Source organism: Acinonyx jubatus, chromosome D2 (assembly GCF_027475565.1).
Source record: "Acinonyx jubatus isolate Ajub_Pintada_27869175 chromosome D2, VMU_Ajub_asm_v1.0, whole genome shotgun sequence".
In the NCBI taxonomy this organism is placed as follows: Eukaryota; Metazoa; Chordata; class Mammalia; order Carnivora; family Felidae; genus Acinonyx; species Acinonyx jubatus.
Window position 1 is genome coordinate 52,141,712 of NC_069393.1, and position 25,478 is coordinate 52,167,189.

The following is a 25,478-nucleotide window of genomic DNA, read 5'->3' on the forward strand; positions in this document are numbered from 1 at the left end:
CCCTACACTGTCAATAACTTGAGAAGTTGCTTATTCTCAGTCTTTCTGGTCCACTAGGACACAATCTTTTTCTTTTCCTTTGTTTAAAAGACATTTAAAAATAAACATTTAGTCATCCCAACATGACTTTGAGCCAAACCAGATCATTCTTTTCCAATAGCTCTGATTTTTAGAGGCAACAATCCGAACGTTCATACAGAGGGTGCCACCCAACTGAACTCATGACTACATATCACCAGGAGTTGTTTTTGTAAAAACACTAGATCATAAAACAATAAATCATAAGAAAAATCATAATAATAACAATAGCCACCATTAAGGTAGCATTCTAGGTACTGGGCGAAGTACTTTATATACTTTATCTCATTGAATCCTTGCCACAACTTTCTGATCTAAGTGCCACTGTTATCCCTACCTTACGGTAAAGAAAACTGAGATTCAGAGAGGCTAAGTGACTTACCCAAGGTTACACGGCAAATAAACAATAGACACAGAATCCAACTTAGGCCATTCTGACCCCAAAGCCCTTGTTCTTATTCATAATGTTACAGTTTCAGGATAAAAAGAGTTTTTTCTCTAAACTCCAGAGTCAATGTTTTTCTCTAAACTCCTCCGAAGGCAGGAGCCATGCCCTTATCACCCAGCACTTCAGCTTCCAGCAATGGCTCAAGAAAGCCAGCAACCACTTTCTTTACTTAGTAACTACTAAGAAATGGAGTGCTGATCACACACTTAGGAGGTGAAGAAACACGAAGAGAGTAGAGGCCACTCATGTAGCTTTACCACCAGGGACATTCCAACCAGCAGTAGAAGGTACCAACGTGAAGCAAAGCCTTGCTTGGGACCTTCCACTAGAGTCTGTGTGTGCTGGACGGGCCCACTGCGAGGCTGGTCAGGCAGGGGCTGTCTCACCCCCTCCTCTCCCTTGAAGGGCATTTCACAAACAACTGTACTGTCCCAGTTTGGGGCGGCTCCACCTGCCTCACGGGGCCCTGTCTAGGTAGGCAGGGTGCTACCGACAGAATAATGACAAAGAAGGCTTTCTTGGAGACTCCCTGTGTGTCTTTAATAGATGGCCTCTGGCATAGGTTGGGCCTTCAAAAGGGTCAGCTTACCTTCCATGACTGACGCACTGGTCCCACTGGGGTCATTCGGATGTGGAGCCGAAGGTGGAACATAGCCAATCACCAGGTCAATGGTGGCCTAGGTAGAAATAATTCATTGCAGACAGAATCAGTGCAGCGTAACAGACTCAAAGCAAACCAAATCAGCAGGAGCAAAAGTTCTGGATGGAATAGGCAGGGGGAAGGGAAGGTGAGAAGAGGAGAGAAAGGTCACACATGCTCCATTGTATCCTCCCTCATGTAAGCCAGGCAGGCAGGAAAGCCTGGGAAACGAATTACCTGTTACAGGTTGCCAAGTGTACCACTGCTAAGGGGCAACTCACAAACTGGAGCAAAGTTGTGACAAGCAAGCATGAACTTGAAATTAGCCTCCATCTGAGACTTGAGATGGCTTCCAGTCACAGAGGCTCATTTGAAACGATTGAGTTATTTGTTTGCACACTGACCTCTTTATTCATTGCTGAAAATTATTGTTCTTTCTCTCTCTCTAAAAAGAACTTGAGCGCCTAACAAAAATTATATAACAATGTGATTCATAAAACAGGATAAAAAAGGGAATCGAGTCTCATTAAAGAGGAAACCAATATGCAAATCATGAAGTTCAAGATAATTGCATCTTGCATAAAATGTGACTCCAAGATGGCTAGGAGCCAAGGCAAGAAGGAGGGCAGAAAATGTGGTGTAACTTTCATTATCGGAAAGGAAGAAACATACTAGTTCCTGATAGGAAATCAAGTTATTCCCATTTTTAAAATCTGAGATAAATTTCTCACCTTATTTTAGGGCAGAGTTTCCTATACTTATATATTTCATGAACCTACAAAATTTCAAACAAGTTTATGCTAGGGGGAGTCGACATAGGGATGCTAACCTAAGCCCACAACTGCTATCTACTATTACGAGAATTTCACAAAAGAAATGAATTTTAACAGCAAAAACGAGAAAGGACAAATCTCAGAATAAAAGGAGCCTTGCAAATAAGGATGGCTTGCACACACACACACACACACACACATACACACACACCCAAGTTACCAGTTAAAACACAGACATAATATTTATGTTCTACTGAAAAATTATTCATTGTTTACCTGAAATTCAAATTGCAATGGGCATCCCATACTTTCAACTGCCACTTTTGCTACATGCGGCAAACTCTAGTGTGAGCACATACACACGTGCACGTGCGCACACGCACACACACACACACACATACACACACACACTATATTGTCCTTATTTTTTCTCATCTGTCTGTTCATCAGTGAATACTCCTTCATGGATCAGCACATTGTGTGGCCAACTTAGGAACCACAGATCTGGGAGACGCTGAACAGAACAATGAATCGGGCCCCGAACAACAGTTTCATGGCAAGTAAAGAATCGTGAGAGCAGCACCTCATGGCTACCCATGCTAAGGACCCAGGCCACAACCCGAAGGCCGAATGCAAGGAGCAAGAGGGGCTCAACTGCTAAACTTAAGTAAAGAATCAAACTTTCAAAACTTAGAAAAGGACATCGATGGCTCAACTTCTGGATCAATGATTTTCCAATAACGTCAGGATTCCCAGAAGTGCTCCCTAACGGCGGGTAGGAACTACCAGAAGATAGGACTTGAAGCCCCTCATCTGCCTCACTCCACTCAATCACCACGGCACTGCCATTTCAGGCTTCTACATGTGCTTTCTTCTGTGCTTAAGAAACAAAACCCCGGGGCACCTGGGTGACTCAGTCTGTTGGGCGTCCGACTTCAGCTCAGGTCATGATCTCGCGGTCCGTGAGTTCGAGCCCCGCGTTGGGCTCTGTGCTGACAGCTCAGAGCCTGGAGCCTGTTTCAGATTCTGTGTCTCCCTCTCTCTCTGACCCTCCCCCATTCATGCTCTGTCTCTCTCTGTCTCAAAAATGAATAAACGTTAAAAAAAAATTTAAAAAAAAGAAAACAAAACCCCAAACAGCCAGAAACATCACTGACTTGTAGTATCTTTCCTAAGTATCATTTCCCTCAGCCAGGTTTTGGACAAATAGATGACAGCTGACATTCTGAATTTACGTTTTAGGATTAGAAAGATTCACAGCAAGCCCATAAGTTTTGGAGCCTAGACCAACCAAATCGATATTCTGAATGGGCTCTGAGAAGCCTCACCTATATATTCTTGCCAACAGGGATGGCCTATTTTGAAAAATTTTTAAATCTTTATTTATTTTTGAGAGAGACAGTGTGAGCAAGGGAGGGGCAGAGAGAGAGGGAGACACAGAATCAGAAGCAAGCTTCAGGCTCCAAGCTGTCAGCACAAAAGCCCAATGCAGGGCTTGAACTCACAAACCGTGAGATCATGCCTGAGCCAAAGTTAGACGCTTAACCGACTGAGCCACGCAGGTGCCCCTATATTATTATTTTTTTAATGTTTATTTTTCAGAGAGAGAGAGAGACAGACAGACAGAGCATGAGTGAGGGAGGGGCAGAGAGAGAGGGAGACACAGAATCTGAAGCAGGCTCCAGGCTCTGAGCTGTCAGCACAGAGCCCAACGTGGGGCTTGAACTCACAAAAGCAAGTTCATGACCTAAGCCAAAGTTGGAGACTTAACTGACTGAGCCACCCAGGTGCCCCAGGGATGGCCTATTTTAGTATAAAATCTTCTCCCTTTGTCCTAGCTCCCAAGCAAAATAAATTGATTGGAAAATGAAGGTGTTAGAGAGTAATGGGATAAGCATGGTAGGTAGCTTTATGAGCACTTGTTAGCAAACATGAAATCTGAGAGCTATGAGCCTTGAGTCCATTTGTTTCTTTTAAGTGCACTTGAGAAAGAGAATTCTGGACTCACATCAGACAACATCAATATGTACTCATTTAAAGGCTGTAATCAGAAAATAGCTAATATTCACATCTTGATGTTCCAAGGCAATATTAATGAAATACCTTCTACAGAGTGTTTCAAAGAGTGTCTGATACACAGAGCTATACTCACCACACAAATGTAAATAAATACTTGAGCAGATATGCACAGAGCTATACCAAGAGAGGGTGCCACCTAACTCTAGAGCATTCTGTTGAAGAAAGTCAAGTTTATCTAATCCACTAGTTCTGTGATTGCAAGTATAAACCTGTAAGTGTGTGTGTGTGTGGTGATCTAATATAATTTCATGCTTTTCTTTTCTTTTAATGCTTACTTATTCTGACAGAGCGAGTGAGGGAGGGGCGGAGAGAGGGGGACAGAGAGAATTCCAAGCAGGTTCCGCACTGTCAGTGCCTGATGCGGGGCTTGATCCCACGAACCATGAGATCATGGCCTCAGTTGAAATCAAGAGGCAGATGCTTAATGGACTGAGCCACCCAGGCGTGCCTAATGTCACACTCTTCTTAATGAACTTTTGTTTACTTATCTCAGTTCAAAGCCATTCAATAAGACAGAAGGTGCTCACCCCAGTCTCTTGACCCCTTTCATTCAGCAGGGAGATGAGTTTGTATGGCAGAGATCTGTTCTGGTCGCCAATTAGGTCCTTCAGGGATACCGTGGCCGTGCCAATTAATCTGTGGGTGAAATGAGAAAGCACACAGTAACCTAAGTGAGGGACATGCTTTCATGCACTCAACAGGCCTCCCGATTCCCTGCCTATTCATGTTACCATTAAAACCACTCACAATGAGATGAATTTGGGGGAATTTTGGCAGTAAACATCACTTTTCCACAACATGTAGTCATTTCGAGAGTCCAGCTATGGTGTCTATGAAATTTGAAGTCATGAATGAGATGAGCAGTGAATGGTGACAGACAAAGATGGAATAACCCCCTCAGAATCCAAGAAGAGAGAAAAGTAGGACAAAATTCAGGCATTCCTCTGTAACGAAAATGTAAAAGGACCCATCACACATGGCCCACTGTAAAAATGCCCCCCCAAGGAGACCTTCTGCACTTGTCAATAGGTTGCCAGTTTACTGATGGGGCCAGCTTACTAACCTGCATAGTCCGGAGCAGAATTCAAAAGTTGGATATGTGCACGTCTCCCTCTTCCTGGACACTGAGGGATTCTGTTCAGCCTTTACTGCCTCCCCATCTACCTCGTAGTGCACATAACCTACTGGTACAGAAGTATGCATATGTCCCTGCTCACCACGGTTAGGCCCCTGAAAGCCAGGATTGCTCCCTTCCGTGCTCTAACCCCAGTGCTTGGAACATACTACACTTGTTCATAGATATTTACTAAATGAAGGAAAGAATGAATAAATCGACATACATTAAAAATGAATATGCAAGACATTTTTTTTATTTTGTTTTTAAGGGGCGCCTGGGTGGCTCAGTCGGACACCCAACTGACTGAGCCACCCAGGCACCCCTGAATCTGCAAAACATTTTTGTGGTTAGGGCACATGATCAACAAAGTTCATAAAACACGCATTCCCTGAGAGTTGGTGGATATAAAAATGTAACCTGTAGAATACAGTCTGTAAATTGGGAGTTATAGTGACAACGGGGCATGAGATTGGGTAACTGAAGAAGTTCCCTCTGAGAAATTCAATCAAAAAGCAAAGAAAGCCCAGGGGTGTGCTCTCAGTATGGATACTGAGAAAGGAAAAGAAAAACAAGAAGATTTAAAAAATGTTATTTACTTATACATAGCCTACATTTGCAGTGACTGATACTAATAAATGGCACCTATGACAGCATAAATATCATTAGCATGGAAATAGAAAACTAAGCATCAAGTCCTCAAAGTCATAGAGGAGATTCCTTACATCAAAAAACCCAGAGTGTGGGGCACTTGGGTGGCTTGGTCAGTTGAGTGTCTGACTCTTGATTTTGGTTCAGGTCATGGTCTCATAGTCATGAGACCAAGCCCCACATCGAGCTCTGCAAACAACCCAGGTGAAGAAACCATAGTTGGGCATAAAACATAACTGGGCTTTTGGGAAAAAATAATAATCTGGAGAGTTCATCTTGTGCAGAAATATTTATTGTATTTTAACATGTAGTAGTTTCTTTAAAAATTAGGAGTGAAAATTGATGTCAACATGGAAATGCCATTTTTGAACTGACAAATATCCATATTCTCCTTCTCCACTCAGACCCCAGAAATAGAACTAGATTGTAGATCTGGAGTCTGTCACCCAACTACATACATCCACTGACTCAACAATATGAATAAATGACTTCACTTTCTGTGAATAGACATATTGCACAAGACCAGGAAACTGCTATGGCACCTGGTTTCACCTGATTTACCCCATGGCATGACGCACTGCATATGGTTTCTTGGAAGAATACACTTTCTTGGACAGAACACCGCAAAAGATGCTCAAAAACCATGATGGGTTCTCATCTCTTCCAATACCACAAGTAGAGTTAGTTACTGGAAATGGAAAAGAAAACTTCTGCCTCCAGAGGGTTAAGAGTAAACTTTTCAGCACTTTTAGGTCAATACAGAAATTAGGGCTCTCAGTCAACACTGGGAATTGACAGAACCTTTATAAAGTAATTTCTAGATAAGTATGTTCACTCACGAAGTTGCTAGAATTTTTTTTTTTTTTTGTACATGAGTATAAGTTTTCTCCTTACTTGGGTTTTAATTCCCCTGACATATTGAGGAAAAGAGTCTACACATGATTCCATCTCCACCAGATGAAACAAGGAAACCCACACAAGGTGAGGGCCCTGGCAAAATCTCTTCCATATCTCCCTCAGCCCCACATAATATGAGCCTGACGAGAATTTTGTTCCAAGTTTTAAAAATAGCACAGTAAGCTGTGAAGTTGGCTAATTGAGTTTTTAAGGACAAAATGTGAAAACTCCAATTTTAAAAGTCATCTGACTGGTATTAAATGTCTAAATGAGGTACTCGCCTTGAAAGACATGGAAATACACTGGATTTTTTTTCTTACATACCCTTACATACCCTGATTCATAACCTAACTGTATGATTAAAATAATAACATTGTGGGGTGCCTGGGTGGCTCAGTCGGTTAAGCGTCCGACTTCGGCTCAGGTCACGATCTCACAGTTCGTGGGTTCGAGCCCCTCATCAGGCTCTGTGCTGACAGCTCAGAGCCTGGAGCCTGCTTCAGATTCTGTGTCTCCTTCTCTCTCTGCCCTTCCCGTGCTCACACTGTCTCTCTCGCTCTCTCTCAAACATAAATAAGCTTTAAAAAATTAAAAAAAAATAACATTGCACACTTGGACATGGACAGATTTGCTGTTGCTGAAACCAAGATGACCTGAAACTCTATCAGCAATAAATAATTCTTAGAAGAAAACAACGTGTAGCATGTCAGAACAATGTGGAAAGAGGGCTGGCCTGGGGTTGGACTAGAATTTATTGACCTTGGCACTACTGACATTTTGAACTGGACAGTTCTTTGTTTTGGGGGTCTGCCCTGTGCTTTGTCAGATGTTCAGCAGCATCCTTGGCCGCAACCCACTGACAACTCTACACCTTGCCAATTGTGACCAGGTGGGCAACATAGCCCTAGGTTGAGAAGCATGGAATTAGATGATTTCTGTTCTTGCCCTAACTCGGTGTCCCAACTTCCCCCAAGCCTTGGCTAAGTCACTCAACTCTCTGAGCCCACTTCATTCATTATCTGGGTAGACTGAAGTAAATCATTTCTCAGACCCTTCTCAGCTATTAAAGTCCTGCTAGGCTTGTACGTGTGATGTTTTCTACACATATCTATATAGGACACTATCTCATGTTAAATATTTCTTTTCTCTTTGTTCATTGATTTAGGAAGAATATATCCTAAAGTCTGTCCACGTTGGAAATCCCGAATAGTTTCCTCTTTCCACCAATATGACCTACCATTTCACGGATCAAGCTTAAATTCACACAGAGTGTCAGGAGAAAGGTTAGGCCAATCACAGAAATGTGGAATAAGTGTAAGACAGTAGGGAGTGGTGACTTGTGCTAACCAGAGGGAACAGGCTCACCTGAAACACAAATCCCATCACTGGCTCTTCGTGGTCTTGAATGGTTTTACACCCTCCATTGTGACTCAAGCAATATCTGTGGCTTTCCTTCCCCCCCACCCCCCCAGAGGCTTTGAGAGGGTGGTAACGGATAACAGACCAGGAATGGACTGAAATAAAAGCAGCCAATTATAAACTCAAACTTCAATTCCTTCTTTCAGAAACCCTTAGTCCCATTTCTTAAATCTGCTTTTTCATCATACAATTCTGATGCTTTTGTGTTTGTGTGTGAGGGAGGTGGGTTAAAAGAAAACTTCGCTTTCTTTTTTCTGAAGTAAAGATAGTGTGTTTAGATGAAAGCCTGGAAAGATGTTAGTCCCCAAAAATATTTTTAACAGCTAGGTTGTGTTGAAGAAAAATGCAGTTACAACTTCTAACACCTTTCCCTGTAAATTGGAGAAAGCGCCCCCTATGGGCATGTCTGAGCTCCGCAGGTCTCCGAGGCCCCCCCCCCCTCCCCCCCCCCCCCCCCCCCCGGCAGCCTGTCGTGGGCTGTTTTCTGTGACGTTGCCTGGATACAGAATACCATGAGAGGCTAGGAAATGATGGCCCAGCCTCCTACACAGAGGACAAGAACAGTGTAGTAAGGCCAGTTTCCTTTAAAGGAGGTGACACTAAACCAAGAACCCTTTTTCTTTCATATTACTAATGCTATAAATATGCTAACATGTTACAGTGTGACAGTAATGTGGACACTTTGCCCTGGATTTTCATGGAAAAATAAGAGTCTCCTGATGGACTCCACCCAACACTAAAACAGATGGACCATGTCTCAAAAGGAAGCTTTACAGTGAAAAGAATCTCAAAGTCCTTCAGCTCTCCAGCTTTATTTGCAGAATTAATAAACTGCAGATGTATTCTGAGGGGAAGAAAAAGCCAGTCCTGCTCTCATCCCTTACAGTTCTTGAAGGTCTAGTGGTTTTGAGTTGGGTCTCCATGCGACATGGAACTAGTTCTAAGCAGCAGAACCGCAAACTAGTCAACTTAGTCATGCGAGGGCTAGTTAAGAACCTCTTTAACTTGTTAAGACAGAGTCTAGCGTGTTTCAAAAAGAGAAATGGGAAACGTTCTCCCTGTAAGCACAGACACAAACCTTAACAGCCACATGCCACTGTGGTGAGTAAGGGCTTTGCTGGCTGAGTTCTTAATCATGGGAGCTCGCATATATCAAGTTGTTCTGTGCAGCAGGGGCACAGCCCACACGGATTACTGGAGGAGGGTTTACTGGAAATTCCTTCATGAAGGAAAGGAAAAATACATTGGACTCTGGAAAGTAAATCACATGTTGTACTGTTTCTGCCCCTACGGACTGCAGCACATCTCACTTCCCCTCCTCAGGGAGGGAGTAACAATCCCCAGCTGGGCTGAGCACAAATACTTCTCCAAGCTGCTCCCGGGTCCCTTGTAGAAAGGGCCAGACCTGCCCACCCTTTGAAGCACTGGGCTCTCAGCCAGCTGAGCCTTGTCATTTCTACCAGGTCTGTGTGGCCTTGGTTCCTTGGCTGGGCAGCATCACCCATCCCCACACTTTTCCTTCCCCCAGGACCAGTATCCGTCAAGCTCTTTCCTGGCTCCACCCCCACCCCCACCCCCAGCTGAACCCAAAGGTGGGAGAGCCAGGCCTACACTTTCCTTATGACCAGATTGGGGGGGAGGGGGGGTGCAAGGGGAGGAGCTGGGGCAGCCATGACAGCAAATCCTGTCCCGGGAAGCCCTGTGTAAGCAAAAACTCCCTCAAAGGACACAATCTGGGTCTCCCATCCACTTCACCAGTGGGGAACCTTCCTGAGTCTCCCAACTGGCCCACGCTGGCCCTTTGGATTAGCTCATAAACCGTTTCTGAGATTGTATTTCCCCAGACCTCCTTGCAGCAGAATCGCTAGGGCAGTTACAGATTCCCAGGACCCTGAGTCACACTTTTTCTTTAGTTAATTCTTATACCCAGGAAGTCTGAGAAACAATGGCCTAAAGCAGTGATTCTCAGTGGCAGCAGGGCAAAAGTAGAGGGATGGGGGTGGGGGGGGGGGAGGGGGAGGTAGGAAAGACAGCTGGCAAAGCTAGATCTAGAGACAGGGAGACATGTGCAGTTTTTAAAAGCACATTCAATATGATAACACAGTTCACATTTGAGAAATGAGCATAGGAATCCAATTATTTAATAGAACAAAGTAGTAAGCAAAACTCAACTAAAACCACTCGGCCAGCCTCATTATCTGTATCTTTCCTGTGACCTCTCCTCCTTACTCGCCACCAGGACTGTCAGAGAGCCTTGGGGCCTTTGTCCGGTTCATCAAATGTGGAAACACTGGCCCAAACTGTGGTTCCCAAATTTGGCTGTGTACCAGCCCCTCTAGGGTAAGGCAGTGCTCTGTACTTCTAGCGAACTCCATTCCTGGGTTTCAGAATCACTCACCTAGTCTAGAGGCTGTGGCAGGTTTGGCAGGATTCAGGGCCAGCAACAACTCCCTTTTTTCCAGTCCCTCCCAACCCCAATGCCCTGAGGCCAATGGCATCACTTTAACAAGGGAAGGAGCTGAGTAGAAGCCCAGGCCTCTGCACCTAGGTGCAGGTGAGGCACCTAGGCCAGAATCAGTCACCCTGTGGCTACAAGGAGCAGGCAAACTAGCCTAATGCCTGACATGCAGGCAATGCTCAATAATTATTTCTAGAATAAGTGACTATAACCTGTAACCTGACCAATTCTCCTGTTCATTCAGTCCTCAAGGGTCTGAATCTGTGGTTGTCTGCTTGTACAGTTTAGAGCAACTCCCAGGCTCTGGCTCTGTCCCTGGCCCATTGGAATCAAGGTAGTAGTTTTCTGTTATTCATTCATTCATTCATTCTTTCATTCATTCATCAAGAACTTGGACCTAACAAGGAAAGGGAGACAGAATAACAGTGATTAAGAATTTGGAGCTAGGCAGGGCTGACTAATTCGGACTCATCCTTGTACTAGAGGCCAGGTACAGGTTGTTTTACTTCTCTGAGCCTCAGTTTCCTCATGTGTAAAATGGGGTTATGACAGCTACTACCTAACAGTATTGTAAGGATCAAAAGGATGATGTGGTAAGTCCTTAACAGTTACTTTTTATTATTTCAGACACTACTCTAGAAAAAGGAATCAAAAGAAAGCATGTGACCCCAGGCCAGTACTGGCAGGGAAAGCTGGTCTGAACTCATGCACAGTCTAAATCACAGGAAGGTGGGATATCTATGCAAGGATATGGGTAGGTAGCCAGTGGGTAGGTACCCACTTCCGTTTCTGTGCAATCAATTGTGCAAAGTTCTTAAAACCAGTCCTTTCTCTTACATACATGAAACAACTCCCTCCCCAACGTCAATGCTGTATATACCAAAAGTCTGCTTGGAAAATCATTTTTTATTTTCAGGGTTAGACCAGAAGCAAACTTCAGCTATAGCTGAATTCTCATAAAATCCAATTAGTGGAAACTGAATAAAGGTTTTAAAGGTCTCATAAAATATTTCATTATAAAATTTTTTTGAATGTTCATTTATTTTTGAGAGAGACAGAGGCAGAGCTTGAGCGGGAGAGGGGCAGAGAGAGAGAGGGAGACACAGAATCCGCAGCAGGCTCCAGGCTCTGAGCTGTCAGCACAGAACCTGACATGGGGCTCGAACCCACGAGCTGTGAGATCATGACCTGAGCTGAAGTCGACGCTCAACCGACTGAGCCACCCAGGCGCCCCCATACTTTTAACACTTTTATGTCTCCTAGTGACAAGACTTCCTGCTGACATTGCCACATGTAATCATGGCCATGGGATTTGTTGAAGTGGCCCAGATGTGGTTGGTCGGGAGCGATGGACAGCCCACGGGTTGAAGCAGGCTTTCTTTTTTTTTTTTTTAAAGTTTATTTATTTATTTTGAGAGACAGAGAGAGAGAGAGAGAGAGAGAGAGAGAGAGAATGCAAGGGAGCAAGCAGGGGAGGGGCAGAGAGAGAGAGGGAGAGAGAGAGAGAATCCCAAGCAGGTTCCATGCTGTCAGCACAGAGCCCTTGTGTTCCATCACACAGTGAGATCATGACCTGAGGCAAAATCAAGAGTGAGTCAGATGCTTAACCTTAACCGACTGAGCCACCCAGGTGCCCCAAGGCTTTCTGATTGGAGTAGCTTCTCAGGCTGTGTAGACATCTAAACCAGAGGCCAGTGTTACTGTGGAACAGGATTCTCAGTTCAGTTCTTTTTAGTTCCATATTTTCAGTGGTGTGGCAAAAGTATGAAAAGATCACAATTGGTTTGGGCTGGCTGGGTCTGGGTACTGACTTCAAAAAGCTGAACCCCAGCGTTTTGGGGAGGCCAGTGAAGTAGGTGCCACAGTCCTGCTGATGTCTGTCAACATCTCATGAGTAAGTAAAGGTGGGCCAAAGCTTTGGAGAAAGACACCCAGAGAGATTGAAAGAGAAAGGCATTTAATAATGACAAGAGCTATAATTATCTTCTAATTGCACTTGGAGGACCATCTCTTAGGAGAGGAAGCTTTACAACTTGTAAGTCATTTGCAAGGTTATTGGACTACCTTCAGCGATGTATCAATTAATGTATTCATCTGACAAATAATTGCTGATGCTTATGTGTGTCCGACACTGCTCCGGGCACTGGGAGTACTCCATGCCTTTCATGGGGCTTACATCTGAGTGGACGGAATGTGCAGTGTATCAGATGGTGTTTAGTGTGATGAAGAAGATTGAAGGGGAAGAGAGGAGAAAATGACAAGATGAGAGAGAGAGAGGCAGAGTGTGTGTATATGTGTACGTGTGTATAAATATTTGTGTGCTGGTTTAGGTAGGGTTTTTGTTTAAAGGTTTGTTTTCAGGTCTGTTTTATAATGAAATATCTTAGGGGTGCCTGGGTGGCTCAGTCGGTTGGGCATCCGACTTCGGCTCAGGTCATGATCTCACCGTCCATGGGTTCGAGCCCCGCATCGGGCTCTGTGCTGACAGCTCAGAGCCTGGAGCCTGTTTCAGATTCTGTGTCTCCCTCTCTCTCTGCCCCTAACCCACTCGCATTCTGTCTCTGTCTCTCTCAAAAATAAACATTAAAAAATTTTTTTTTAAGTATTAAAGGTATAAGGACAAGGTCTTTTGTATATGAGGGAATGAAAATTTCTCATAAGCCTTACCATATTGCTTCACCATATTAATTTCATTCCAAACTACAGTATCTGTTTTTATTAATAAAAAACAAAAACAAAAAACAAAACAGAAAAAAACACCCCACAAACCTTTGTTCAGGGAGTTTGTTATTATCACAATCCAAACTTGTCTTTTTTTTTTTTTCTAAATTCTGTAGCCCATACTACCACTCTGTGTGTGTGTGTGTGTGTGTGTGTGTGTGTGTAGCTCCAGACTCCCACCTGCACCTCTCCAACTCTGGGAGACAACTGGGACTTGCCTCACTTCTCTCTCCCTGAACTGCAGCTGGAATGCTCTCCAGGCATTAAGTTGGGCACTCAAAGGGCTCATTTCATTTATGTCCTCTTGCTTGGGGTCATTATCCAGTCCAGTATCTGAAACCATGGTTACATATGTTTTATCTATTTTTTTGGTGTATCAGGTGAGTATGTAGATCTGGTCCCTGTTATGTTATCTTAGCACGAGCAGAACTTCCAAAGTCACTTTAAGGATAAGACTTCTGAGGCCCAGAGGGGTTAAGTCACTTGGTTGAGGTCATCAGTAGTCACCAGTAGAGCGGAGTCTCAAAGCAGCCTCTGTCTGGCTCCCGAATCTCAGCTTTTATGCACTATGAGTTGCTACCTTCCTGTGAATTCAGGAGTAAGCTCCACGTCTCTCTACAGAAAGGCATGAGCTTTGGGACTGGCGTTTGTTTCCCTTGTGACTTGATCCCTTTGTGTTCTGACTCCTTTGCAGCTTAAACCCGAGTTGGAACCAGAGAGCTGTTCAGAGAGCTGGGTTGGACAGATTCCACATCAATGGCTCGTTACTAGTGGGCTAACTGTCCAATGCAAGGCGCTTTAGATACTATTCGTGTATTAGTATCGTGAACTTACTTGCTCATTCATCCAACAAACACTTACTGAGAGCTTATTATGTGCTAGGCACTATGCTAAGCGCTGGTGTTACAGTGGTGAACCAGACAGGTGTGGAGTTTACTGTCTAGTAGGGGAAGGCCACGTGAATAACAAAACAGATATGGACGTGTCAGATGGTGGTGAGCGCTGAGCTAGGCAAAGCAGGAATGCGGGCCAGCACATATTTTTGAGTACTTATCTAAAACCCAACATAAATGTCCACACACCCAGCTGGGCTCCCTCCACCATTCCCACACCCACACAAGCTTGCTAATAAGCAGGGCTCTGAGGAAATGAAGCAGGGCAATGAGATGGAAAGCAATGGTAGGCGCTGCTCTAGATTGGAGGGTCTGAGATGCTGAGGCCGAATGACAAGATTTCATATCTACTGCAGTTAGAAGGAAAGAGTATTCCATGCAGAGTGAACAGCAAATTCAAAAGCCTGAAATGGTAACTCTTTTTCCTCCTTGGCATGCGTGCATGCGCACACACAAACACACACGCACACACACACACACACACACACCTGAAAACCTGTAAACACCTTTCATTCTTACATTTCCAGGCTCCTGAAGCCGATTCTTCTTTAGGAACTCAGGTGAAGTGACAGCAGGGCCAGGACGCCAAGGGATCAGGGTCCCAGCCTCAAATCTCATCTCCACCACTCAAGGTTACTGTGAAGAGCACATGAGATGAGATATGCTCTCCAAATTTCTCGTGTCCACTGTAGAACATGAGTATCAGTGACTTACTATTCAATAGTATAAAATTGCCTGCTTAAAAGTGTTACGTAGGGAGGGACTGCCAATACTCTGATAATGACTGTCCTTCATTTTTTTTTTTTTTTTTTTGCAAAATTAGAAAGAAAAATTACTTCCATTCTGGACAAAAGTTAATCAATAATTGCATCCACATTTTGGTTCCTGCAGGTGGTTCACGGTTTTCAGTATAATGTGAAAGTCCAGAACATAAATGCTGGACATAATGCTCACTCTGACACATGCCTGCTGTGTGACCTTGAGCAGATTACCTGGACATAAATGCTCACTCTGGACATAAATGCTCACTCTGACACATGCCTGCTGTGTGACCTTGAGCAGATTACCAAGCCTCTCTGGGGAAAAAGAGGGTGTCTGTGAGGATTAAGTAGCATAATGCACTCAAAGGGCTTGGCATAGCCCTTGGCACTCCCTAAGATCTCACTAAGCTATAGCGGTATTGGCTGTCTGCAGAGGGAACTCCGATTCTTCAGCGGCTGGGAAAATCCTTCCACTCTGACATTTTGGCTAAAAATAATTTCATTTTCATCACGTGATCAAGAGGCATTTCTGGCTCTTCTCTCACCCTCATTCAGCCTGGATGGCTGGCTGGATGACTGGGGGGGGGGGGGGGGGGCGGGGGGGGGCGGGGGGAAGAACAGAGTCTGCACTGAACAGCCCAGCCGGCTCCCAGTGCCTGAGGAGGGATGTTGCTGACGCACCAGTGCTATGCTTGCATGACCTGGACCCTGCAGTCCGCTGTGGGTGTGGGCACGGGTGCACAGGCAAACCTAGGCAGTCCAGCGCTGTTTGTTTCCAGGCCCCAGGCAGCAGATGCAAAGTGAGAGCCCTGTTTGCACAACCCGTTTCCATGGCAACAGGAACGTCAACAGGCAAGGGATTCCTTAAGCTGGTAGAAAAATCCTCTGCCCCCACCCTGCACATCCAAGTGAAAGCAAGTTCCCACACTGAGCAGTGAGCAGATCCTCGAAGGCCAAATTTTTAGTAAAAAAGCCAAGAAAAAAATCTGGGACCAAAGTACACAAATAGTTTGGACAAACATACAGCTTATTCCCAGATGGGTTTAATTTTTTTTTTTTCTCCAGGGTACTTATGGGCAAATTTGACCAAGGTGTATGCATTGTTTAGTTGGTGACAGCAAGGTCAAAGTTCACAATTCCTGGCGGATGGTGGAGAAGCATGAAGCTTAGCACAGTAAGCTAAGTAAGCATTATCATTCGCACTGTTCATTCCAAAGCAGACTCGGGGTCGGCTTTCACTGGAGGATGGTCAACAGCTATGCAGCGAAATTTGTAGGACACACAACTAACCTCCCAATTAAAAAGACCTTCCTGGCAATTCCTATCAAAATAACACGAGCATTCTTCACAGAGCTAGAACAAACAATCCTAAAATTTGTATGGAATCAGAAAAGACCCTGAATAGCCAAAGCAATCTCGAAAAAGAAAACCAAAGCTGGAGGCATCACAATTCCAGACTTCAAGCTGTATTACAAAGCTGTAATCATCAAGACAGTATGGTACTGGCACAAAAACAGACACTCAGATCAGTCCAAGTAGTAGGACCAGAACCTGCAGAGTATATTTATGTAGCTTAAGAAAAAAATGCATCAGTCATAAGGGGCATTGGTCAGCAACTGAACACGAAAAAAAGGATCTCATCAAAGGTGAACATGTATAGTACCTATCAAAGCACTGTCCAGGGGGTAAATGTCTGTCCAGGATCTCTTAGCCTGACACCATTAAGTAGAAGACTCCAGTCATTAGGGTGACTATCTAATTTACCGTCCAAACCAAGTCACTGTTGACAGCAAAAGAGGTGTTACTAACCCTTGTGCTAGGACAATAAACTAGGACTGTTCCAAGCAAGTCAGGACATAAGGTCACTGCATTTCAACTAATTCTTTCTGGTTTATGCCTCTCATTGCAGCCTTCTACTTATACCAAATGTGCTTAAGGCTAAGGTATTCATTTTTATTATTTTTTTAAATTTTATTTTATTTTAAGTTTATTTTGAGAGAGAGATTGAGTGCATGGGAGCGAGTGCGAGTAGGGGAGGGGCAGAGAGACAGAGAGAGGGAGAGAGAGAATCCCAAGCAGGCTCTATGCCGTCAGCACAGAGCCTAATGCAGGGCTCAATCCCACAAACCATGAGATAATGACCTGAGCCAAAACCAACCTGAGCCAAAACCAAAAGTTGGACACTTAACCGACTGAGCCACCCAGGCACCCCTAAGACATATTTTTAAATGTATTGACATTTCTAAAAACTTGGATGCTTCTTACAATTGATAAGGTCATTTAATACCAGGCTCCTTCCCCACCCCAAACCTGTTATTAATTTAATAGTACATCTATGGTCAATGATATCTTATAATCAAGGATACAGAGTAAATTGGCTTTCCATGCAGGATGACACAAAGGTGAATTCATTAATCAGAGAATGTCCTCCCACCACGCATTTATTTCCACTGGAAAATAACACATAAGTAACTTGGTTTTAAGCACTGGTTTCTTGTAAGCTTGGTTAGTTTGAATTGGTAACCTAAGACTGGTTTCTGAGTCTGTAAGGCCAAAGTCCAGGATCAAGGGCTGGGGTGAATTTACTGAGGTCATTCTGTCCCATACAGACCTGTTTTGGAAATCCCCAAGCTTTACTCAGGGGACAACCCTCAGTCCCACCATGGGCACCATCGTGACCCTTCCCATTTGAAACTAGTAAAGGCGACAGGAATCTGACTTAGATCTGTTGAGTTTAAAAGGCCAATAAAACATTAAAATGAAAGTGGGGCTGCAAGTAGAACTTGAATGGTCACACATAAGTGGAAGAAGAAATGATTTTGCTTGTGTTTAATATAGCTACCGTTCAGATAAACCACCCCAGGGTAGGAAGTGACTAAGTACAGTCAACAAAGATGTTTTAGGAATGTAAATAGATTTCACAACAAGGGCCAAATTGGATACAGTAATGGTGGCTTAGTGTTTGCAGCCTCTTAGGAATACAGTAGTTCCCCCTTTATGCATTAGGATATGTGCCAAGACCCCTGGTGGATGCCCAAAACCGCAGATAGTACCAAACCCTACATACATACATACATACCTATGATAAAGTTTAATTTATAAACTAGACATAGTAAGAAATTAACAATAACTAATAATAAAATAGAATAATTATAACAACATACTGAATGAGTTATGTGAATATGGTGTCTCTCCCTCTCTAAATATATTGTACTGTACTCACCCTTTTATGCATGATGATGTGAAATGATAAAATGCCTAAGTGATGAGATGAAGTGAGGTGAATGATGTAGGCACAGTGACGTAGCGTTAAGCTACTATTGACCTTCTGACACTATTTCAGAAGAAGGATCATCTGCTTCTGCACCTCAGTTGACCATGGATAACAGAAACCACAGGTAAGAGGGGACTACTATACAGAAGTTTGGGGAAAGCAATGTGATCATTAATCACATCTGATATTGGCTCAGAAAGTTGTGTGCATGGGGGGTGGGGGAAGGACACGGAACTGAAGCACGATTATATTGCAAATATCATAAAATGTTATTAACGATACGTTCCTTCAACAAAATAAACACTGGTAATATAATACGTAAAATGAGAAAAATAGTTGAAATCAACTTACTTATTTTGTCCAATCGTCTCAAAATCTTTTACAACAATTGTAAGGGAAGATGAAGAGTCGAGTGGTATACCCCTCAAGTCAAACTCCAAAATCTGCCCATGGAAAGGTTATAAAAACAGAAAAGTTGTTTAAAAGGGTCAGGAAGTATAGTATAATAAGACATACCAACACTAAATGACTAAATGTCATTATCTTCACCAATGTCAGTCTTGTGAATCATCAATTCTATAGTTAGTAGAAGTGACCAAATTCCAAACCTGGAGGCTGCTGAGAGCTGTGGGAGTGCAAACCAGACAGCCTCAGAGGACCTGGGGGTGACCTCTGGCTTCCCATTTTCTAGGCTCTGTGACTATGGGCAAGTCACCAAACCCATCTCAGAGTCAGAGAATTTACCACAATTGGTTATAAAAATAAAATAAAATGAAAATGCTTTCTTCATTGATTGTTTTTAAGTTATTTGCTTTTCCTAGTCATATTATTATCAAAGAGATAGATAATCTAAAAAAACATTTTCTAAAATGCATCAGCCTTTTATTTTAGGCTTGATTAGTCTTCACCACCATGATTAGTCTGCAATCAGATGAGACTTTCATCTTAAGGCAATAAATTGCTGTCTAATGGCAAACACACAAAAATAATCTAACATAACACCGCTGATGTCTTTGATTGATCGTGTAACATATGAATTAAATAAAGCAGAGCCTACTGAAGATTTGATTCTCCTTGTACTGGGTTTGGAGTGGGTGGTGAATGTGTCAGAGCTCATATTAGAATCCTAACCCTAATAGGTTTGGGGTTAGCGTTTCATTTGGGTTAGATTTCCGTTATAAAACTAGAGTTGGGAAGTTTACTTGATAAATACAATTGCAGTTAGAAAAAAATACATGTTAGATGGGGAGCCTGGGTGGCTCAGTTGGTTGAACGTCCAACTTTGGCTCAGGTCATGATCTCACAGTGTGAGTTCGAGCCCCACGTCGGGCTCTGTGCTGACAGCTCGGAGCCTGGAGCCTGCTTCAGATCCTGTGTCTCCCTTTCCCTCTATCCCTCCCCTGCTCACACTCTTTCTCTCTCTCAAAAATAAACAAATAAACATTAAAAGAAAATACATGTTAGAAACAAAACGGGGTGAGACGGATGATACCCTGCAGAGGATGTCTGCTCACGTGACCATTTCCACCTCTGCCATCAGCTACATGGATTGACCAGATATAAAGAAGCATGTGAGAATTACTCAAAACCGGAAGCACTATATGCATACATAATGTACTTTCAATTTGTTTTATTCTTGGAGATCTGTGTGAGGTGCTAGGAGCCACACACAGCATCCACCGGGACCAACCAGACTGGCCTCTTGCTTTCACGGAGCTGGTAGTCCAGCTGGCTGGGTTCTGGGTTCCAGTGAAACTGCAGAGAAGCAGAACTGCCTTTCAACTTTCTGCTTCTCAGAAAGGCATTAAAAAGACAGTTCATCTTCACCTCATTCAATGAAAAGGTATGGCTTTATTTTAGTTTCGGGACTAGGAGAGGAGGGGAATTTACAGTTGGTGGAGGAGAAGTCTTCACAGCCTGGTGACTTAGTGACAATAACAAAGACATTTATCACTACGCTTATCCAGGAAAGTTTGACCAGCTTTTGGGAAAAACAATGGGGCTGATGATCATCTTTTAAAAAATTAGTCAGCATAGGAAAATCTACTCAGTGGAAAGAATGAAAACTTTCACATATCTATAAATATATTCAACACTGAACTGCTTATAAAATAGATATAAAGTCAACAGTGGGGGAAGTAAATATATTATAGCCCTTCCATAGAATGTTGCATAGTGTTAAAGATACTTCTGAATGGAATGATATGGTATATGCTTAGGATATAATAGTAAGAAAAAAATAGGAGAGGAAGCTGTATCTGCTATATGTCAAGACATCATATTTTATTAATTTATTTATAAAGAATAATTACTTATACATTACAAATACTTATTCAATAAACATTTATTGCTATATCCCAAATGTTAACAGTAATTGCTTCTGGATAGTGGGTCCAAAGGTAAATTTTTTTGTTTATCTAAAGCTTTCAAAATGTCTACATTAAGGATATTCTACTTTATCAGCATAAAACACAGTAAACGTCATTAGTCAGACACACAGTGTCATGTAATGTACTCTTGGTTAGTCACGTGCAGATACATTTTTAAATATGGAGCTTTCCCTCCACGACTCTGGAGAGCAAGCCCACCCCTTGCTCTACAGATGTGTCCCAGATGTGTAACATAACTGGACCGAGGTCACACAGCAAGCTCAAAGCTGCTCCCGGCTAGAACATAAGATTCCCACTCCCTTTCCAGACTTCACTTACACCACTATTATATAGGAGATGTCATTGTGGTATGTCCCCTTGAACTGTTCTGCTATCTCTATGGCCACAAAGAGAGATAGAGTGGTGGGGGATGCAACGTGGAGATTCTTCTTTCAAAGGGAAAAGCTAACCTTTGACCGAAGATAGGACAATCAGATGTGGCTTATCCACTGAAATGATGTTAAAAAAAAAAAAAATGAAGTTACCTCATTCCATACAGGGTTGAGTTCATTGTCAACTTTCTTTGTTTTCTTTTTCTCATCTGCAAATAAAAAATATGAATATCAATTAGAAATATTTCTAGAACTTGTCCATTCATTCGTCCATTCAAAGAGCATTCCCTTGAGGGCCAACCGTGTGCTTGCATTTCCCCATTCATCAGCCTAGAGTGAGGACTACAAGAGTCAAGGTTCTCCAAACTGAATGGCATTTTTTGACCTAAAACATTTCTCCCACCCCAGGTCTACGAGATGTTGGGGAATGAAGGACTCACAATCATGGAAATGCCATGATCCCCTGAATCTCCCTCACCAGTTCCTATAGACCAAGGTTACCCAGGGCTTCTGTGTCTCCAGTGTGTTGCAGAAAGAAGCCAACAAAGCTAACCTTTGCTAAAAGGTGTCACCATTTTATAGATGTGGCTACTGAGACTCAAAGGAACTGAGAAATGTGTCTGAGCTAATACTTGGCACTGGTTCCTATATAACCTGCAATTTCCTCTCTGACGCCCGTGCTGCCTCTGCATGTGATAAGACCCCACAGCTTAAAGACTGAGCTGGACTCCCTCCCATAGGCCTCGGCACAAGGTAATTAGTAGATGAACACTTTCTATGACCTGCAAAGAATGTAGGGTTTCCTTTACAACAGGCTCACCTTTTCTGAAGACACGGGTTTTCTCTCTGTGTGTCTGAGACCTTCCTGCATGAATAAATGTTCCTCCAGCTAGTGTTCAAAGTTTCCTTAGAGAAGTCCAAAGCACAGAGAGGCGTCTGTTGGATCTCTAAGTCCCCAAATACTCATCAAAATAAAAGCTAGTGTTTGAGTACCGAATGCTTTGGAGGCATGAGCTATCTGTTTTCAGGGGGAGAAAAATAAAACAAGTTCTCTTCCCGTGTGAATTCTTTACCATCACATAGAACATTCATCACGCTTCTGACACCAGATGTATGGTGGGGCGTTCCCCAGCCAAGAAATTTTCTGTGACACCAGCTGGGTGTTTTACAATTTAACTCAATGATGATACTATGTACCTGGAGACAGGGTCCCACAGGTTAAGGACTCAGAGGACAATAGCAAGTCCACGCTGTCACCTGTGCTTCTGACCTAGCAGGCTATAAATCTGAAGTTCCCATAACCCCTGTACTGGGTTCAATTAACTGGCTAGAGCAGCTCACAGAACTCAGGAAAACATTTATGTTTACTAGTTTACTAAAGGATAGGATAGAGGGTACAGATGAACAGCCAGATGAAGAGATATATAAGACAAGGTGTGGAAACGTCCTGTGTACAGGAGCTTCTGTCCCCATGGAGCTGGAGTACCTCAACCTCCCGGTACATGGATGTGCTCATCACACACCTGGAACCCCATACTTCTGGGATTTTCGATGGAGGCTTCCTCACATAGGCAAGATCAAGTATTAACTCTATTTCCAGTCTCTTTCTCCAGTCTAGAGAAGCCGGGAGGAGGTGGGGGCAGAGCCAAAAATGCCAAGCTTCTCATCATGGTTTGGTCTTCCTGGTGATCAGTCCCCATCCAGGAGCCATCCAGGAGCCCACCCAGAGTGATCTCATTAGAACAAAAGATGCTCCTACTCTTCTCACTTAGGAATTTATAAGGGTTTTAGCTCAGTGCCAGAAAGTGGTGGGGGAAAGGAGCAGAGACCAACATACATATTTTTTTTCTCATCTCGTATCATCTAACCTCTTTAAAAACCCCAGGAGATATGTATAATAATTTTCATCCCCCTTTTGGAGCTAAGGAAACCGAGAAGTTAAGTGGCATATTCAAAGTCCCGTTGGTAAGTGGCAGGGATAGCAGCCTCACATTGGTGGCCACACTGGGAACCACTCCCCAGTTACCCCTCTGCTGCTATGGAACGTAGGAGGTAGTGGGTTCCGTTCAGCTGAGTGTCATGTTGCGAAGGCTCCCAGCACATGCCAGTTGTGGGACTAACCACCTCATTCTTCCAAGACCTCAGCATAGACAAAGCATGAATCATCACCCTTACTCTGCTAAGCATTAACTTTTCCACTTGAGCAGCTCCCAGAGCCCAACCGGCTTCCCTTTTTAAACTTCAGCATGACCCTGCTCATCGGCTCACGCCGGGGCCTGTACTAATGCGTTCTAACTGTGGTCTCTATGTGGTCTACAGAGCGCCTCCCTGCATATGACTCTGATATCACCTAGAAGCTGTCCTGTCCCTCCCACATTTCCATACTGACCCCACCTGCCCCTCCCATCATCTGATGAAAAGCCTCCCAATTTTCCTCTCTGGCTGCTACACAAGCGAGTACTTTTGAGAGTAAGACAGGCCAGGCAAAGTTTAAACTGACAGAACGGGACACATGGCTTCTTTGCACAATTGGAGCAGCCTGTTCTATATAACCATCTACAGGTGCCAGAAATCATATTCCTTTGTGTTTTTTTTTAATGTTTGTTTATTTATTTACTTTTGAGAGACAGAGAGAAAGCACAAGGGTGGGGAGGACAGAGAGTGACAGGGATACACAGAATCTGAAACAGCCAGCCTGATGCGGGGCTCGAACTCACGGACCATGAGATCGTGACCTGAGCCGAAGTTCAACACTTAACCAACTGAGCCACCCAGGCGCCCCGGAAGTACATTCTACTACAGTGTCTCTAAGTCGTTCCGATAGCCCTGCAAGGGTAACATTCTCATCCCCTTTTTATAGACAGATAATTGAGAGAAGCTGGTTAACTTGCCTAAGGTCACACAGCAAATAAAAAAAAAGAGTCAGAAACAACCTACGTCTCCTTGGCTCCAAAACCCGAGTGTGTGTTCACTATCACACCACAGTGTCTCATTGGAAGCTGTCAGAAACACTGGATAAAGAAAATGCATGAGTATAATATGAGTGACGGGCTTGACGTCCTGAGCAGTGGCCACAGGAAAGTCCAAGGTCAGACTTCAGAGTATCCTGAGACTCTCTAAGACTATTTGCTCCAACACACAAAATGTGACATCTGTGAGTTTTTCTGGGGAGACAGTTTATTCCCTCATCAGATTCTCAAATGAGTTCATGACCTTCACCAAAGTTAAAAATTCCTGACCTCGACAAGCATGAAATGGTACCAGTAATATCCCTCCAGCTCACCACCACCCTTGCTGCCATAACCAGGCCTGGCGGGTGGAGAACTGAGTCAGGAAAGAGTGACTCTGGACCCTGGGACCACAGCAGATCTTCAAGAGAAAAGATGGAAAATTTTAAGAGGCCATTGCAGAGTAAGTAAAGCAAGAAGAAAGCAGCAAATCATTTATAGAAATTGGGTACGGGGGCTTGAGGCAGAATGTGGGTCCCTGATGGATGGTATTGAAGGAAAATCTCAGTCTCCAAGTCCCCAAGATTCCAGGCAGGGAGCTAAAGCAAGGACAAGGGCTCCAGAGAGGCTGTGGAAAGAGCCAGTACTTGTCCAGTTGAGCTGAATCCCAAGCCTGGTTACTGGCCTGGGAATCAGCATACAAGAAATGCTGCACTGGGACATTTTGGTGCTGAGCCTGGTACTGATCTCCCTCCCCTTCCCCACAGGGGCAGGACTGTCCCAAAGTCAGCAGTTGGGGGGCGTGAAAAAGGGAGTGCCACTTGCTCATTCATTCATCTTCCAACATTTATTAAGCACCTGCTGTGTGCCAGGAACTGGGGAAACAGAAGAGTACAAGATAGTTCTTGGTCTTAAAACGTTCCACAAAAGGAGGTCATGGCCTATGGCATAGAAGACCCAAATGAATCTTGATGACTATTTTCAGCACACAGCAAAAAAGCCCACCATGCTCTTGTCTGCTTCATTCTCAGGTTGGAGCTTCCTGCTGCCAGAGGGGGATAATGGTAATAAAGCCTGCCCAGGTCAGGCAAAGGGAGCTCGTAGCCCAGTCCATGGAAAGGGTCCACTAAGTGAGTTCTTCCACCAGCAGTAAAGCATTTCCTCATTCTTCTATCCAACAAGTATTTTTGAAGTATCACTGGCCCAGACACTGAGCTGGACGCTGTGGGAGATACAAAGGTACCCAAGATATAGTTCTCGCCCTCAGGTGCTCCAGCAGGGAGCTAGATGTGGCCACAGGGGACTGATATAGAAAGAAGGCGGCAGTTGCCATCAGAGGGGGTACAAATGAAAAGGGGAGGTGACTTCAGGCTGAGGGCACCAGATAAGGCCTCAGAGAGGAAGCAGAGGCTGAGCTGGGGTTTGAAAGACAAGGATGGATTGGAAACGTGGAGCTGGGAAGAAAAGGTCACTCCAGGTGGGGGCAAAAGGGTGAATAGGTCAATCACAGGGGAGAGAGAACCAGTCATGTTTGGGGACACTGCACACTTGGCATTCGTGGCT

At 43.9% G+C, this 25,478-nt stretch overlaps 1 protein-coding gene across 3 annotated transcripts in view; it reads right to left on the reverse strand.

Annotated features, from left to right (window-relative positions):
- MYOF (myoferlin) overlaps nucleotides 1-25,478 on the reverse strand; it is a 151,313-nt gene that overhangs the window by 105,847 nt on the left and 19,988 nt on the right. For all 3 annotated transcript variants that reach the window (XM_027062643.2, XM_015061901.3, XM_015061900.3), the window contains exons 2-5: nucleotides 21,121-21,176; nucleotides 18,558-18,649; nucleotides 4,546-4,654; nucleotides 1,116-1,203 (exon numbers count right to left, since the gene is read on the reverse strand). In XM_027062643.2, coding sequence (XP_026918444.2) covers nucleotides 1,116-1,203; nucleotides 4,546-4,654; nucleotides 18,558-18,649; nucleotides 21,121-21,176 — 345 coding nt within the window. The remainder of the gene's footprint in view (nucleotides 1-1,115; nucleotides 1,204-4,545; nucleotides 4,655-18,557; nucleotides 18,650-21,120; nucleotides 21,177-25,478) is intronic.